This window comes from Mytilus californianus, unplaced genomic scaffold (genome assembly GCF_021869535.1).
Source record: "Mytilus californianus isolate M0D057914Y unplaced genomic scaffold, xbMytCali1.0.p SCAF_4, whole genome shotgun sequence".
Classification (NCBI taxonomy): domain Eukaryota; kingdom Metazoa; phylum Mollusca; class Bivalvia; order Mytilida; family Mytilidae; genus Mytilus; species Mytilus californianus.
Window position 1 is genome coordinate 68,811,860 of NW_026262690.1, and position 16,010 is coordinate 68,827,869.

The 16,010-nt window shown below is 30.7% G+C and overlaps 1 protein-coding gene across 6 annotated transcripts in view; it reads right to left on the reverse strand.

Annotated features, from left to right (window-relative positions):
* Positions 1 to 5,797: 5,797 nt before the first annotated feature.
* Positions 5,798 to 16,010, reverse strand: part of LOC127698633 (rho guanine nucleotide exchange factor 4-like) — a 91,671-nt gene continuing 81,458 nt past the window's right edge. For all 6 annotated transcript variants that reach the window (XM_052202187.1, XM_052202188.1, XM_052202190.1 and 3 more), the window contains 10 exons: positions 15,122 to 15,304; positions 14,636 to 14,821; positions 14,169 to 14,348; positions 13,602 to 13,706; positions 13,148 to 13,405; positions 12,120 to 12,248; positions 9,698 to 9,782; positions 8,856 to 9,014; positions 8,128 to 8,184; positions 5,798 to 7,361 (listed from right to left, as the gene is read on the reverse strand). In XM_052202187.1, coding sequence (XP_052058147.1) covers positions 7,204 to 7,361; positions 8,128 to 8,184; positions 8,856 to 9,014; positions 9,698 to 9,782; positions 12,120 to 12,248; positions 13,148 to 13,405; positions 13,602 to 13,706; positions 14,169 to 14,348; positions 14,636 to 14,821; positions 15,122 to 15,304 — 1,500 coding nt within the window. In that variant the 3' untranslated portion in view covers positions 5,798 to 7,203. The remainder of the gene's footprint in view (positions 7,362 to 8,127; positions 8,185 to 8,855; positions 9,015 to 9,697; positions 9,783 to 12,119; positions 12,249 to 13,147; positions 13,406 to 13,601; positions 13,707 to 14,168; positions 14,349 to 14,635; positions 14,822 to 15,121; positions 15,305 to 16,010) is intronic.

Genomic DNA, 16,010 nt, shown 5'->3' on the forward strand with positions numbered 1-16,010 from the left:
AATATCACACCTCACTAGATGCATCTTCATACCAAGTCATCAACTCTGTGGTCTCTGGTAGAATGTCTGTCTGCAGTTCAGGATGTTGTCATTTCAACCTCTGGTTGAGTCAAACTTTAATGTTGGTATTTGCATATTTAAGGCTATGAAGCATTTAGGAGTGAGAGCCATATCAAACTGGTTCAGAATAACAATAAAGTATGCCACTAGTGGCATATCTTTCTGTGGATTGTTACCATGTTAGCTAGAATACCAAAACAGTTGACACTCAAATATGTCTCACCTGCACGAATATTTGTCTTCTTTAAAAGGCAATAAACTCTTGAGAAAGGTGTTGAAAAATTAAATGGCGAATTTGAACTTGATCTGAGTTTTGTGGTAATAAGCATTGTGTATAAGATTCATAACATTTGGTTGAGGCAAACATAAGTTAGAGAATGGAATCGAAAAAATTCAGCAATTTCTCCATTTATAAAGGGACATAACTCAAGAACAGTAAAAGTGAAGCCACCCAAATTTGAACTTGATTTGAGTTTTGTGGTAATAAGTATTGTGTATAAGTTTCATAACATTTGGTTGAGGCAAACTTAAGTTAGAGAATGGAAACGAAAAAGTCAGCATTTTTTCCATTTATAAAGGGCAATGAATTGAATGGTAAAACTGATGCCACCCAAATTCAAACTTGATCTGTGTTTTGTGGTAATCAGCATTGTGTGTAAGTTTCATAACATTTAGGTGAGGCAAACTCAAGTTAGAGAACGAAAACCAATTTCAGGACGTACAGACGAACAAGGGTATCACTTACTGCCCCCTCCACTGCAACAGGGGCATAAAAACTCACATTTATAATTATGAAAGCATTATTTGTATGTAGCAGTACTCAAATTGCAATAAAAAATATTGCATTTGTGTTTCATACTAAACAATGGCAATAATAACTGCACACAAGCATTTCTGAATTTCAGTGTGCAAGTTTGAATCCATAGTAGCATAACTTGTTTAGTTGATCATTTTCTGCTTATAGCTTCATATACTTTCCAAGATCGTCTATAAGTATATCATGTGGGTTCAGTGAACCTTTTATTATACATATTTGTATATTCAAGAATCCACAGGAAGACATGTCATTATACCCAGAACCATTTTTTCAACTCCAAGCTGACCAGTCATTTCTCTTGCTCATAAATGCCATATACTTAGCAGAGATGCAGCAAATACAAATTTTTAAGACAGGTTTAATCTTGCTATCTAGGTGATCACTCTACCACAAAGGATGTTGCAGAAAAAACTTTAGCAGAGCCAACAAGTTCATAGCACCCTCTCCATAACTGAAAATCCAGGTATTGGTTTAGGAGAAATAGATAAAAAATGTCTACCACCTTTTGTCAAGTGTGCAGATGTGGCATAATTCATGCTATGCTTTTTGATTGATTGATTGATTGGTGATTGCTTTACGCCGCATCAGCACAAAAGGCTATTTTGCGGCGACTATGCTTTGGGAAATAAGACCAATACCAGGTCTGGATCTGCATTACACATGCAATTGATTGAGGTAACATATATACCCCACTATAACTGATCATTCCCTTTCATTGAAGCCAAGAAAGCTTTGTTGAAAATTTTCCCTTTCCTATGAGTGTTGTCAAATTCCAAACTATCAGCAAACAGAAAAGTGGCTGTACAGCAGATGTTAAAATTGATTAAACACTACAACTTAACATTACCAAGCTGTACACAAAATATTAAACCATTCCCTTTCAAAGAAGCCATGAAAACTTTTTACCCAAGGTCTTACAGACTGATGGATTGAGTGATGGACAGAGTGGAGCTGTTACAAGACCTGCTTTATCCATAGGTAGCACAGGTACCACCCACCCACCCCAAACAAAATCAGTTTCAAATAAAAAAAGAAATGTACAATGGTGTTATGAAACTAGAGGCTCTAAAGAGCCTGTGTCGCTCACCTTGATCTATGTGCATATTAAACAAAGGACACAGATGGATTCATGACAAAATTGTGTTTTGGTGATGTTGATGTGTTTGTAGATCTTAATTTACTGAACATTCTTGCTGCTTACAATTATCTCTATCTTTAATGAACTTGGCCCAGTAGTTACAGTGGAAAATATTTTGTAAAAATTTACAAAAATTTATAAAATTTATGAAAATTGTAAAAAATTGACTATAAAGGGCAATAACTCCTTAAGGGGTCAATTGACAATTTTGGTCATGTTGACTTATTTGTAGATCTTACTTTGCCGTACATTATTGCTGTTTACAGTTTATCTCTATCTATAATAATATTCAAGATAATAACCAAAAGCTGAAAATTTTTCTTAAAATTACCAATTCAGGGGCAGCAACCCAACAACGTGTTGCCTGATTGGTCTGAAAATTTCAGGGCAGATAGATCTTGACCTAATGAACAATTTTATCCTTGTCTGATTTGCTCTAAATGCTTTGGTTTCAGAGATATGAGCCAAAAACTGCATTTTACCCTATGTTCTTTTTTTAGCCATGTCGGCCATCTTGGTTCACGGGCAGGGTCATCGGACACATTTTTTAAACTAGATACCTTAATGATGATTGTGGACAAGTTTGGTTAAATTTTGTTTTAGTAGTTTCAGAGGAGAAGATTTTTGTAAAAGATTACAAAAATTTACGAAAAATGGTTAAAAATTGACTATAAAGGGCAATAACTCCTTAAGGGGTCAACTGACCATTTTGGTCAAGTTGACTTATTTGTAGATCTTACTTTGCTGTACATTATTGCTGTTTACAGTTTATCTCTATCTATAATAATATTCAAGATAATAACCAAAAGCTGCAAAATTTTCTTAAAATTACCAATTCAGGGGCAGCAACCCAACGTGTTGCCTGATTGGTCTGAAAATTTCAGGGCAGATAGATCTCGACCTAATGAACAATTTTAACCTGTCAGATTTGCTCTAAATGCTTTGATTTCAGAGATATGAGCCAAAAAACTGCATTTTACCCTATGTACTATTTTTTAGCCATGTTGGCCATCTTGGTTCGCGAGCAGGGTCATCGGACACATTTTTTAAACTAGATACCCTAATGATGATTATTGACAAGTTTGGTTAAATTTGTCTTAGTAGTTTCAGAGGAGAAGATTTTTGTAAAAGATTACAAAAATTTACGAAAAATGGTTAAAAATTGACTATAAAGGGCAATAACTCCTTAAGGGGTCAACTGACCATTTTGGTCAAGTTGACTTATTTGTAAATCTTACTTTGCTGAACATTATTGCTGTTTACAGTTTATCTCTATCTATAATAATATTCAAGATAATAACCAATAAAATGCTCCGCAGGGCGCAGCTTGATACGACCGCAGAGGTCGAACCCTGAACAGTTGGGGCAAGTATGGACACAACATTCAAGCTTGATACAGGTCTGAATTTGGATTGTGATTAAATATTTGACACAGCATAGGTTTCTGACACAGAATAAATGTGGTCTAAGAACTTAAAAATTTTAAATTGGACATTCACCTATTATGGTCCAATATCCAAAATCTAAATACATGGTTAGATTCAGCATATCAAAGAACCCCAAGAATTCAATTTTTGATGAAATCAAACAAAGTTTAATTTTGGACCCTTTTGACCTCAATGTGGACAAAGTTGATAATGGGGCCCAAAAATCTAAATACATGGTTAGATTCAGCATATCAAAGAACCCCATATATTCAATTTTTGTTGAAATCAAACAAAGTTTAATTTTGGACCCCAACTTGGACAAACTTGAAAACTGGGCCCATAATCAAAAATCTAAATACATGTTTAGATTCAGCATATCAAAGAACACTAAAAATTCAATTTTTGTTAAAATCAAACTAAGTTTAATTTTGGACCCTTTGGACCTTAATGTAGACCAATTTGAAAACGGAACCAAAAATTAAGAATCTAAATACACGGTTAGATTCGGCATATCAAAGAACCCCAATAATTCAATTTTTGATGAAATCAAACAAAGTTAAATTTTGGACCCTTTGGACCTCAATGTGGACCAATTTAAAAACGGGGCCCAAAATCCAAAAACTTAATACACGGTTATATTCAGCATATTAAAGAACCCCAAGAATTCAAGAATAAAACCCCATTGAAATTGATCAAGAAATAAGCAATTTATAAGAAGTATCTTCTTTTGCACAATACTGTGCAATTGAATATTTCTTGCTATTGCGCAATACTGTACAATTGACAATTTCTTGCTATTGCGCAATATTGTGCTATTGGATATTTCTTGCTATTGCGCAATACTGTGCAATTGAAGATTTCTTGCGATTGCGCAATACTGTGCAATTGAAGATTTCTTGCTATTGTGCAATACTGTGCAATTGAAAATTTCTTGCTATTGCACAATACTTATTATATAAAAATTTACACATCCTGTTTGGTGTGTATCTCCTACCATATCATTATTATTTGCTTTTAAATATAAAACAGAAATAACCAACTTAAAATGGAAAATTTTAAAAGAAAAAAAAAAGGAAAAAAAGAAAAAAAAATTAAAAAAAAAATCCCCCCCCCCAAATTTTTTGAACCCCCTTATGATTCATCACCCCCAAACTCAATCCCAGCCTTCCCTTTGTGGTATGGTACCTTGCAGTACAATTTCAGAGAGATCCTTACACTTGAACACATGTCATTGTCTTGAAACTAGAAAAATGCTTATTTTTGGCCCCCAATTCCTAAACGTTTCAGGCAATTACCCCCGAACTCAATTCCAGCTTTCCCTTTGTGATATGAAACCTTGTAGTACAATTTCAGAAATATCCAAACACTTACACACAAGTTATTGTCATGAAACTAGAAAAATGCTTGTTTTTTGCCCCTTTTTTGGCCCCTAATTCCTAAAATTTTGAGGCAATTACCCCCAAAATCAATTACAGCCTTCCCTTTGTGTTATGGAACCTTGTGGTACAATGTCAGAGCGATCCATACACTTACACACAAGTTATTGTCTGAAAGTTACAAAAATGCTTATTTTTGGCCCCTTTTTGGCCCCTAATTCCTTAACTGTTGGTACCATAACCCCCAAAATCAATCCCAACCTTCCTTTCGTGGTATTGAACCTTATGGTAAAATTTCATGGAGATCCATTCACTTAAACTAAAGCTAGAGTGCGAAAACCAATGTGTCTTCGGACGACGCCAGATTTTTGCGGTCGTATAAAAACGGTAAAATTTCCTTAAAATTACCAATTCAGGGGCAGCAACCCAACAATGGGTTGTCAGATTCATCTGAAAATTTCAGGGCAGATAGATCTTGACCTGATAAACAATTTTACCTCATGTCAGATTTGCTCTAAATGCTTTGGTTTCAGAGATATAAGCCAAAATCTACATTTTACCCCTATGTTCTATTTTTAGCCATGGTGGCCATCTTGGTTGGTTGGCCGGGTCACCGGACACATTTTTTAAACTCGATACCCTAATGATGATTGTGGCCAAGTTTGGTCAAATTTGGCCCAGTAGTTTCAGAGGAGAAGATTCTTGTAAAAGTTTACGGACGACGGACGCAGGACACAGGACGCCTGACGACAGACGCCAAGTGATGAGAAAAGCTCACTTGGCCCTTTGGGCCAGGTGAGCTAAAAAGAGTTCTTCCAATGTTTCATTGTTGTTTAGGGAAATCCAGTCAGCACCTTAGGATGAGTTACCTGTACCAAGTGTGGAGGGATGAGCAAACAAACAGATAATGAACAGACTCTATGATTACTATACACTTCCCACTTTGCTAACAGGGGGTATAAATGAACAATAACACAACTTTAATTTTGTGATTTTTTACTTTTCTTTCATTACATTTTCTATCTTGCTTCTGCCTATTAACAGCAGTAATATATAATATTTCTATCAATCAATTTATACATCTTCAAATATAATATACTCGCTTAAATTTTCTATTGAGAGTCAATCTCAGGGTCACTACAAAGCACTAATTCATTATATATACAAAGCTCTAAAATTTACAAATATAATTAATCACATAAAACTGGAACTCAAGACTAGAGTTATAACTTATTAAATTTGCACAGGCTAAGATTAAAAAAATCTTTCAGTTTCATGAGATGTGTTTTACTTTCATAAAAAAAAATATTGTTTCCTCTGTAAAAGCAATATATTACCAACTAACATTTCCATTTTTTTTTAGTGCTGAAATAAATTGAAAATTTGGTGATTTGATTTTGTGACATTCTTCCTCAGCCTGTGCAAAGTAATTATCATGAGCAAATATATGGAAATAAATGAATATGAGATCATAATGTTAATGAACTACACAATAGATAGAATGTGCCTGAGATACATTCTCACTCATTTGGAATTTTCTAATTTGTTTAATCTGATGTATTGTACTAGTTGGAAATGTTATCACTTTGGTTTGATAGCAAGAAATATTATCATTTTGGTCAAAGGCTAAACATTTAAATAAAGGATTACAATCAAAAGCTTATTTTACAGTAAAATAAGACAATTAATATTTTCCATTTAAATCTATCAATAGGTCAGCAATCGAAGGTACAAAAATAAAAGAGGATAAAACTTCAACACTAAAATGAATATGTATTCGAAAATGAGCGAAAATGATGAAGTATCTATCTACCTTTTATTTTCATTTATAGAATGATTATACAAAAATTTACTCTTGGAGTCAATTAGATACAGAAAAAAGTATTAATGACTTCACAAAGACAAAATTTATAGCAGTGACACAAAAAATAACATGACTTGGTCATTTACAACAATAAATTAATCCTACAATTATTTGATTTCTGACATGAATTAGCACTTTGATGATAACTTTTCATAAAATGGAATAATGATTGATGACGAATATATCAAGAGCACCATATGAAATGTGACATATCTTTAAAGAAAATTATCATCATTATATACTATAAATTGTTAGAAAATATTTGTTAGTATTTGGTTATGGAAAAACAGAGGTATCAGATCTTTACACAAAAATGGTATGTCACAAGTCGTGTTCTATCACACATTCTATGCTTTGATCACTTAAATGTATAATATTTGATTTATCTCCCTTTGGTCACATTTTCCATCATACAAGTCCTGTTCAGTAGTTCGATCTGTCTTGTCAGCTGATCTTATTCATAATCCATATAGTGAATCATGATTCTGATTTTATCATCCTTAGAAAGAGATCTATCATGATCATGTTTTGGATTTCTGCTTCCCACCAAATGGAAACCATCCTCTTCTTTTGTTTTGTTTTTTACTATAGGACCTAGGAAGAGTAGCATGAGATGGAATTCCTCTTATGAACTCCTGTTTGTACTGTATTTCAGACTGTGTTCTGGAGTTCTGTTTTTCTGCAAAAGAAAACATATCAAATAAATAACAAAATCAGAGAAAGGTATAACTTATTACAATGTACTGTGGATTCATGTATTTTTGTAGGTACCAATTTTCAAGGATTGAGAAAAAAATGTATTTTTCATGTATATTTGTTTTCATGGTTTTGCCAAAGTCAGCATACAAGCCTATAGAAAATTAGTACTTTGTTGAACATTTAAATTTGTTGTTAACCTATATTCACAAATTCATGAAAATTATTACCCCACAAAAAATGATGCATCTACTTTATAATCAAAGGTAGAAATCGTAATTGTTATTATCAAACTGACTGCATATAAATCTCTAGGAAACAATTTTCTTGCACTTATTGCACAAAATTTGTGATCTTTATTTTCTCTTCCGAGTTATAACATTTGTTTTCCACAAAAACAAGTACTCATTTCTCACAAATTACTTATTCTGATTTTTATTAAGAATTTCATCCAATTATAATAGGCTTTGTTTAACAAAACCTGCACTCGTAATCTTCAAGATAAAATTGAATTACAAGTACAAATGTACTTAGGTCCAGTGAGATTGCTCTTTGTGTTTGAAGTACTTCTTTTAACAAATATATCTTAAATGATTTGCAATGGCTAATTAAGATCAGTCTTTAATAATTGGCAAAAATGCATTTTAATAAATAAAAAAGTTGTTGCAAGTAAACATCAATCAGACAGCAACCAAACAACCTGTTTATAAATAATAGATATCTATAGACTGCATATTAATGGAACTTACCCTGAGAAGCTTTTATTCTGTTTAATATTTTATTTTTCCAATGGTCTGGCATGAAATCTGAAAAATAAAATATATAAATAAGAAACTGTTACATAGATGTTGTTTTCAGAGGTTAAAATATTTCAATGTACAAGAACCTTATCATTCTTCATTATCTGCCCCAAAGAGTTATAAGAAATGAATTTTGCAAATTAATCACAACTTCCATAACTTTTATAGAAAAAATAGTAGTCTTATTTTTTTATTCTTATGTTTTAAACAACAAAATTCCCATCAATCTATGAAGTCAGACTGAAGTTGAAGAATGAAGATCCAAACTAGATAAGTCTGTAGATGTCTCAAAGATTATTCTTATGTGACAAGCATGATTGTGTACTGTCAGAGAATACTGCTGATTCAGGAAAACGTTCAAACCAAACCATACATATTATGTTGTTAACATTTTTTTCTTGTCAAAGGTCAGTTTAATTTGACTTTCTGAAGCTTTTAAAACAGTTGTTAAGTACTGAAATCAATACTGTTTAAGGATATAGATATTTTTATGCCTACACTTAAAATTACCTCAGCAAGTTTGGTTTGTATGTATGAATTAGCCCTTGACAAAATAATATGGAATCAACAACTTAAAATAAACTGGTGCATACATGAAGTTCAAGTGTAATTTTTTCTCAAGGCAATGACGCATTTATAGTTAAATCATATTTTAACTTTTATTAAAAACTGCTTACTATTTTCTTGGTCCTCTTTAACTCTCTCTCTTTCTTTCTGGAATGCTTTTAACCATCTCTGTTTCTCAGCTGGTGTTTTTGCATACAATAAGTACCACTTATCTTTATCTACCTCGTGAATCTTCCATGCATTTTTCACTGTTACATTATACTGCACATCTGATAAAATAAAATAACATTTAATGTTAAATCTATTATGCAATACCTCAATATAAATAAAACAGTTAATGATTTTTTGTTGTTTTTGTCTATTTTGATTGTAGCAGCATGATTGAATGGCTTTAAAGATTTATTGTTTACTTCAGAATTAATGAAGAAAATTACGGTTATTTATATAAATCAAATATTCTTTATTTTTGTTAAACATTATGATGATGAGTTAATGTAAACAGATTAAACGAAAAGCAGATTTACTGATCAGAAGACATTTTGAGCATTATAAAGTATCATACATAAATGCATGATTCATTGTAAACCAGTTTACTTTTGTAAAATTTGTACTTTTTATTTGTACTTTATTTTTATATTTTTTATTAATTGTGCATCTGGATTAAATTTTGCGGGCTTTATATATCAATGTTTATGTTAAGATTTAGCCATATCTATACTGGTAATAATCAGTGTTTAAATATCTCTATTCAAATAAAAAAAAAACAACATCCAAATGTGTAAATGAAGCAAATGACAATTTGGGTCACATTGTTTTTTCCCAGTAATGTTTTGAGATATTTTATTTGCATTAAATATATATGATATTAATTTGTAAGAACCTTCATGTTTGTGACTACAATATGTACTCCAAAAATTAAATCAAAACAAACATCTGAAATTTAATGACATACCTTTTCCATCTTCAATGTCTTCAATATCACACTCGTCAATATCTATTCTGCCTTTATAACTAAAACCATTCCTCTTTAACAAATCCTTCAAATAAATATTTAATAACATAAGATGCAATTAACCTCAAACATACCAAAGGAAATGAAGACCTTTCAGCAACTGTCAAGATGAAGAACAACAACAAAAGTATTATTCCTTATTTTGTTATTTATTATATACATCCACTCCATATCTTTCATTTTCAAAACAAATTCATTGGACATGTCTGCTTGTCTCACTGATGAAGTCTTCTGCAACCACTAAAACTTAATTCAATCCAACTTGCATTAATTTGTTTTTGTAAATATTTATTGGAACCAAATGAAAATTTTCCACAGATTCATCTCCTATTGTTCAATCTATTTAAACTTTTGTCAGTTCTATTGTCCCATTCAATAAATACAATGGCTATTGTTATCTGTGTAGTATATTCACTGGGACCTTTAAATTTCTTCTAAGAGAAATCCATCATTCAATGATTAATTTACCTAAATAAAAAAAATATCTTCTAAATATATGAAAATACATGTTTTCACTCAAAAAACTGCATGTGATGTTGTATTTATTAATATCAATAATATATTTTCAATCTGTTCAATATAAACACTGATTTAATCATAAAAAGTTGATTTCTGACAAAAATTTTGAGCATTGTTCCTATTGACTTTTTTTTTTTGTGTGTTTGACAAATTAAAACTGGAAAATGACGGTGTTTAATTTAAGGCCTTCTTAAATGTATTCTGTAACTAAGCAAAAAAAATCAAATTCCAATAGGAACAATGCTCAAAAATTTTGTCAGAAATTAACTTTTTATGATTAAATCAGTGTTTATATCGAACAGATTGAAAATATACTATAGTACAATGAGTGATGGATTTCTCTTAGAAGAAATTTAAAGGTTCCAGTGAATAAACTACACAGAGAACAATATCTATTGTATTTATTGAATGGGACAATAGAACTGACAATAGTTTAAATAGATTGAACAATAGACAAGAGGCTGTCGTGTGACAGCAAACTGGATTTTCCTGCAGAGGTCGAACCCTGAACAGTTGAGCAACTATGGACACAACATTAAAGCTTAAAACAGCTCTGAATTTGGATTGTGATTGAATATTATCTAATTAATAATGAAAATGATATTTGCAAATCTGAACCCCAAACAGGATCATGTAAAAATTAAACATTAACACACACAACAAAAATAAAATACCACATAACAACTGTGACATCTACCTTCATAACACACATGACTTAAAGAAAATAGTTATAAAGAAATTTTGACAACTAATGACTAAAATTAATTGAACAGAATCCATATACTTATTTTATCATTACTGGTTTATGGAATAAGTTTGAGTTATTTCCCTTTGAACAGAAATATGGTTTAACTAATAAAGCAAACATAGTTCTCTAAAATTAGATATGATTTAACTCTCTAAAATTAGATATGATGTTACACAATGTATATCTATTTTCAAATTATAATCAAATATAATTAATAGTTCCAAATATTTTTTCTTTCATTTGTAACAAACTAATATAGATATGCAACGTGTCTATCAATGTCAACAACTTTATCTACACAATGTAATGTAATGAAATATATCCTTTAATAAAAATAGATTATTATCTAATTAAAGGAGTTCACTTCATAAAAAAAAATTATATACATAGCATTCAGAAAATTAGTTTATATAGAATAACAAACAAACCTACCACAAAATTCTTCAAACAATTTACCAAAGAAAAGAAAAAAAAATCCAAAATGTCATTTATCATTTTTTACAATGTTTTTTAAAACTCTTTTAAAAAATGAGTTATTTCCCTTTGTACAGAAATGGAATAATTCATCAAAAATTGAATTCTTGGGAAAGGGCTATAATTCAACAACCAGAAAAGCTAAAATCGTTAAAATTGAACTTGACCTTCATTTAGTCACAGGAAACAACATATCTAAATTTGAAAAAATTTCGTCAAAGTGTTTTCATGTTAATGAACGGACACTGTTTGGCAGCCGCCCTCCCGCCCGCCTGCTGTACATCCCCAAATCAATAACCGATTTTTCCTTCGAAAATCAGGTTAAAAATGACTCTGGGGTAAAGTTTCATTTGGTTCGCCATAGTTTGATAAGTGTTGTTTTCCTTTGAATGTAGGAATATATGTGAAGAAAATAACCCAACAACAGATTTTTCTCACTAACAATTTCTTTTGAACCGATGATAAACATAAATTTTAATAATTGCATACTTTGTTTTCTACTTATTTAAGCACAAATACCGGTACAAAAAAATGTATTTTCAACTTTCTTTCATCAAATTTAAACTCTGGTGCTTTTTTACATTTATCTAAATTTCTTCCATCTAAAAAATAATTACTAACCTTTTTACAATACACAAGTTGGTGATCAAACAAATAAAACCATCTTTCTTGTGACCAGCCTGCAGAGTTAATTTTGTTGATTTCTGATGAGTATATTAACTCAGAACTCCGTTCTAATAAATCTTTACCCTGAAGATGAAATGTTTTTAATTGTTAAAATTTTCAAGAAATGTTCAATATATCTACAAGTACATAGGCATGTTAACATATATTTAAAGACAGAAATAATACTCAACATTGCATATTTATAAATAACTTCAGTGTTTTTATTTTTAGCGAAAATACAAACCATTGGAAAAATACACTTATAAATCTTAACAAATGTCATTTGCTAATAAATTCTATTTCAAACATGCACTGAAATAACATAACTATCACAACTCTTTTTAAAAAAGGACCAGAGATTGCTAACAACAAAGGTATGCATTAGTTCTACATTTATTTTGATCTATTTCCATTTTTCACTTTAAGTTAGTTCCTTCATCCTTATTTGATCAAATATAAAGATATATCAGAATACATACCAGTAAAGGACACTGTTATCATTATTTTATCTACCTATGTAACCTATATTTAAAACCTTTCAAAAAAAATTGTTTTGAATTTTACAAACATGTTTTTGTTTACTTTAATAATTTAAATTTGGAAATGCCAACAACCTATAAGTTTATGTAACATTTTTTTTCAAACTTAAACAGGATGTTAAACGAAAAACAAATTCATTTAGAGTAGACATCTAAGTGTTTATCTTGTTAAACAAATGTGTATGCTACAGACTGTTAAAATAGTTATATGTGGCCAAGATGTACACCTATACAGATGACTGCAAACTTTCACCTTCATAGTAAGCATATAACCTTCTTTCAGAGTCCATTCACTGTCAAAAACAATAATCTCACAGATAGTAACCGTGGTGGTAGTTCACTGTTAACATTCCTGTTTTCTCCATTAATAAAACTGACTGTCATACAGTAAAATATCAATGTATTACAAGGGGTATTTACACAAACTAACAAGACTATACTAACCTGCCAATCTTCCACAGTATGCTGCCATCTGGCTAGTTTTTCAATACTCTCCATTTTTCTCTTTCTTTCATTGATGAGAGCTGCAATCTTTTTCATGGCTTCTAAAGCTTGCTGTATATTGACGTAGTCTGGATGTGTTTGTGGGGTATATTTGAGAAGCTCAGCTAACTGTAGTGGATATTTACAGATTTTCTGGACGGGATTTAAAAGGAAGCCTTCTAATGGGATTTCTATCATTTCTTGTAAAAGACGACAAGCCTGTAATATAATGTATTGATTATTAGAATATCTCAATAAACTTACTTTTTAAATACAATGTATTAACTTGTTGTGATTTTCATGATATTTTTCAGTTATAAATGAAATGAGTATGCCATCATTAAATCACTTAGGCAGTTGACAATAATTTTATAACATACTGTTTTATGCTAAACACAATAAGTGCTTTACTTACCTCAAAGAAATGTCTGTATTTTTGTTTTCTATATAAATCTTTAAGTTCTGCTGAACCTGATGGGTGGTTATTGCAATAGTCTGAATATATTTCAAATCCTTTGCTCTAAAAAACAGAAATTATTTTTGTATAGGCCCTGCTTAAAAATATTTGATGTAACCAGTCCAATTTCTTTTTCATTCTGCTTTTATTTTCCTATTTCATATTTCAGATGAACATTTATCAAAAGAAATTCAGCATTTTTCATTGGTAGTTTAAAAATCAGCAAATTAACACTGTATTGTTATTAGTGTTATATTTTCATACTTAATATATCAGGTAAATTTACATCATTATTTGAAAATAAACATTAAAATGATCTTTTCTTTTAAGTTTAAATTACTTTATGTATTACAGAACATAGTTGCAATATATTACCCTACCTTTTATCCAAGTTCATGAAAAAATATATACTATTATAGCAATATTTTATATGGAAAGAAATGCAATATGTACATTCTAAAAACTTAAAAAGGAATCTTGGTTCTTTTTTATCTAAATTTATATTATGTTTATATCAATACTTACATGTTTAAGAAAGCATTTTCCAAGTTCACTTTGATGAGGCTGTTCTTTACAATAGGCACTTTCTAAAGTCTCTAGAAACTGGGTGGAAAATTTAAATATTTCCTCTATATTTCCAAATATCACAGATATCTTCTCCTCAGTAAACATATCTACTCTTTTACGAGCATGTCTTATATATCCCTGAAATGATGAAAAGTCAATATTTTAGAAGATGATGGAAGATTAAAGTCTTCTATTTATTACAGTTATTTTCCTTTAGTTCAAATAATTTCATCAGTAATATGAACCAAGAGCAACTTTTTTTACAAACACTTTCTTGATTCACTTTCCAAAACAAAACAGTGCAGTTGGGGCAATCATAAGTGACTGCAAATCCTTAAATTTGTACCAATTAAAAACTTCTTTTTTCAAAAAGCTGAGAACATTTCTAAAAAATAATGGAAGTGTATAAAACTAAAAAGACTCACCTCAACTACATCTTTCATATGCTTAACATAGTCTTGTTCAGCTTGTAAGATTTCATTGATGACATTGATCCGTCCTTGGTCTGGATTAATCATACTGATCCGTCTTAGGTTGGGACTAGTGTGTTCTGGTATTTCTGAGAAGCGGCCAATAAAATCCTCCTCAAAATGGTCTTGGTTTACACGCAACTATTGAAAAAAAAAAATCATCAATAAGCATATATCTGAACACTTTGTAAAGCAAAAAATTATTGTAGTAATCAATCAAACAATATAACATTTAAAAAATGAAATGCAATACATGTACAAATTCAATAAAACTGCAAGTACTTTATTCACACTGTTTAATGCTTTATGACGCATCTATACTAAAGACTAGAAAAAAAATTCAAAACTTGCATGAGCAAATATAAGAACACATTTTGTTTGGAATGTTGTTATTACTTATAGTTATTCATAAAGGAAACAAAGTTAGATCTGAAACCGTACCCTAACAAAGGTGGCAGGTAACCATCCTTCTTGGTGGTCATCTAAAGCACCATACCACCAGTCTTTGTCATTCATGTCTATAATCTCTAACAGATCACCAGCACGGAATCGTAACTCTTCTTGGTCCATTGTAATGTGGTCCCATAATGCTTCAGCATATGTGCGGTTTTCACTCTCTGGCATCTGCAAAATAAGACAGTTTTGATTATTGACAACAACAAAAAAACAAAAAAAATTCTTTACCTTTTCTTAGCAATATTTTTTATGTGGGTTAAAGTGACATGTAGAACAGGACTTGAATACTTGGATGCAGTTCTGTGCCATAACACCTAATATGCTTACATGCAATTGAAATGTAAAAAACATTATATTTTCTTATGGTTAAAAACAAATCTGTGTATAACTATTTACAATATCTAAACTCTTTAAGAAATTGGCAAGAACATTTTCCTGTTCTAAATCCTCCCAAAAACTGATACGCTGTTATAGTCATAATTTTTTCAGTTCTTGCTAGTATGTTTTAAAAGAGCCTGTCAAATAATTAAGATTTTTTACCTCTGTCGAAATTTTCAACAAAACAACTGTCTAGACTTCAATGGTGACCGATTTTCAAAACAAAGAAACAAGTTATATTTAGAGGCACATACATTGAGCAAAGATGTGGAATATTCAAGTCAACTAATTGGTGTTTTTCTTCTTTCCTATTCACTGAAAGCGAAATATATCTATTTAAATAAAAATGAGGCTTGACACTTCAAAAGGTTTCTTTTCCGATCAGAAACACGTAAGTTAATAATTCGTGTATTTTTTCAAACCCTCAATGGTCTAAAGTCCTATAATTCTACCGCTACTTGAACTACTTGAAATATACATGCGACAGTATTACTTA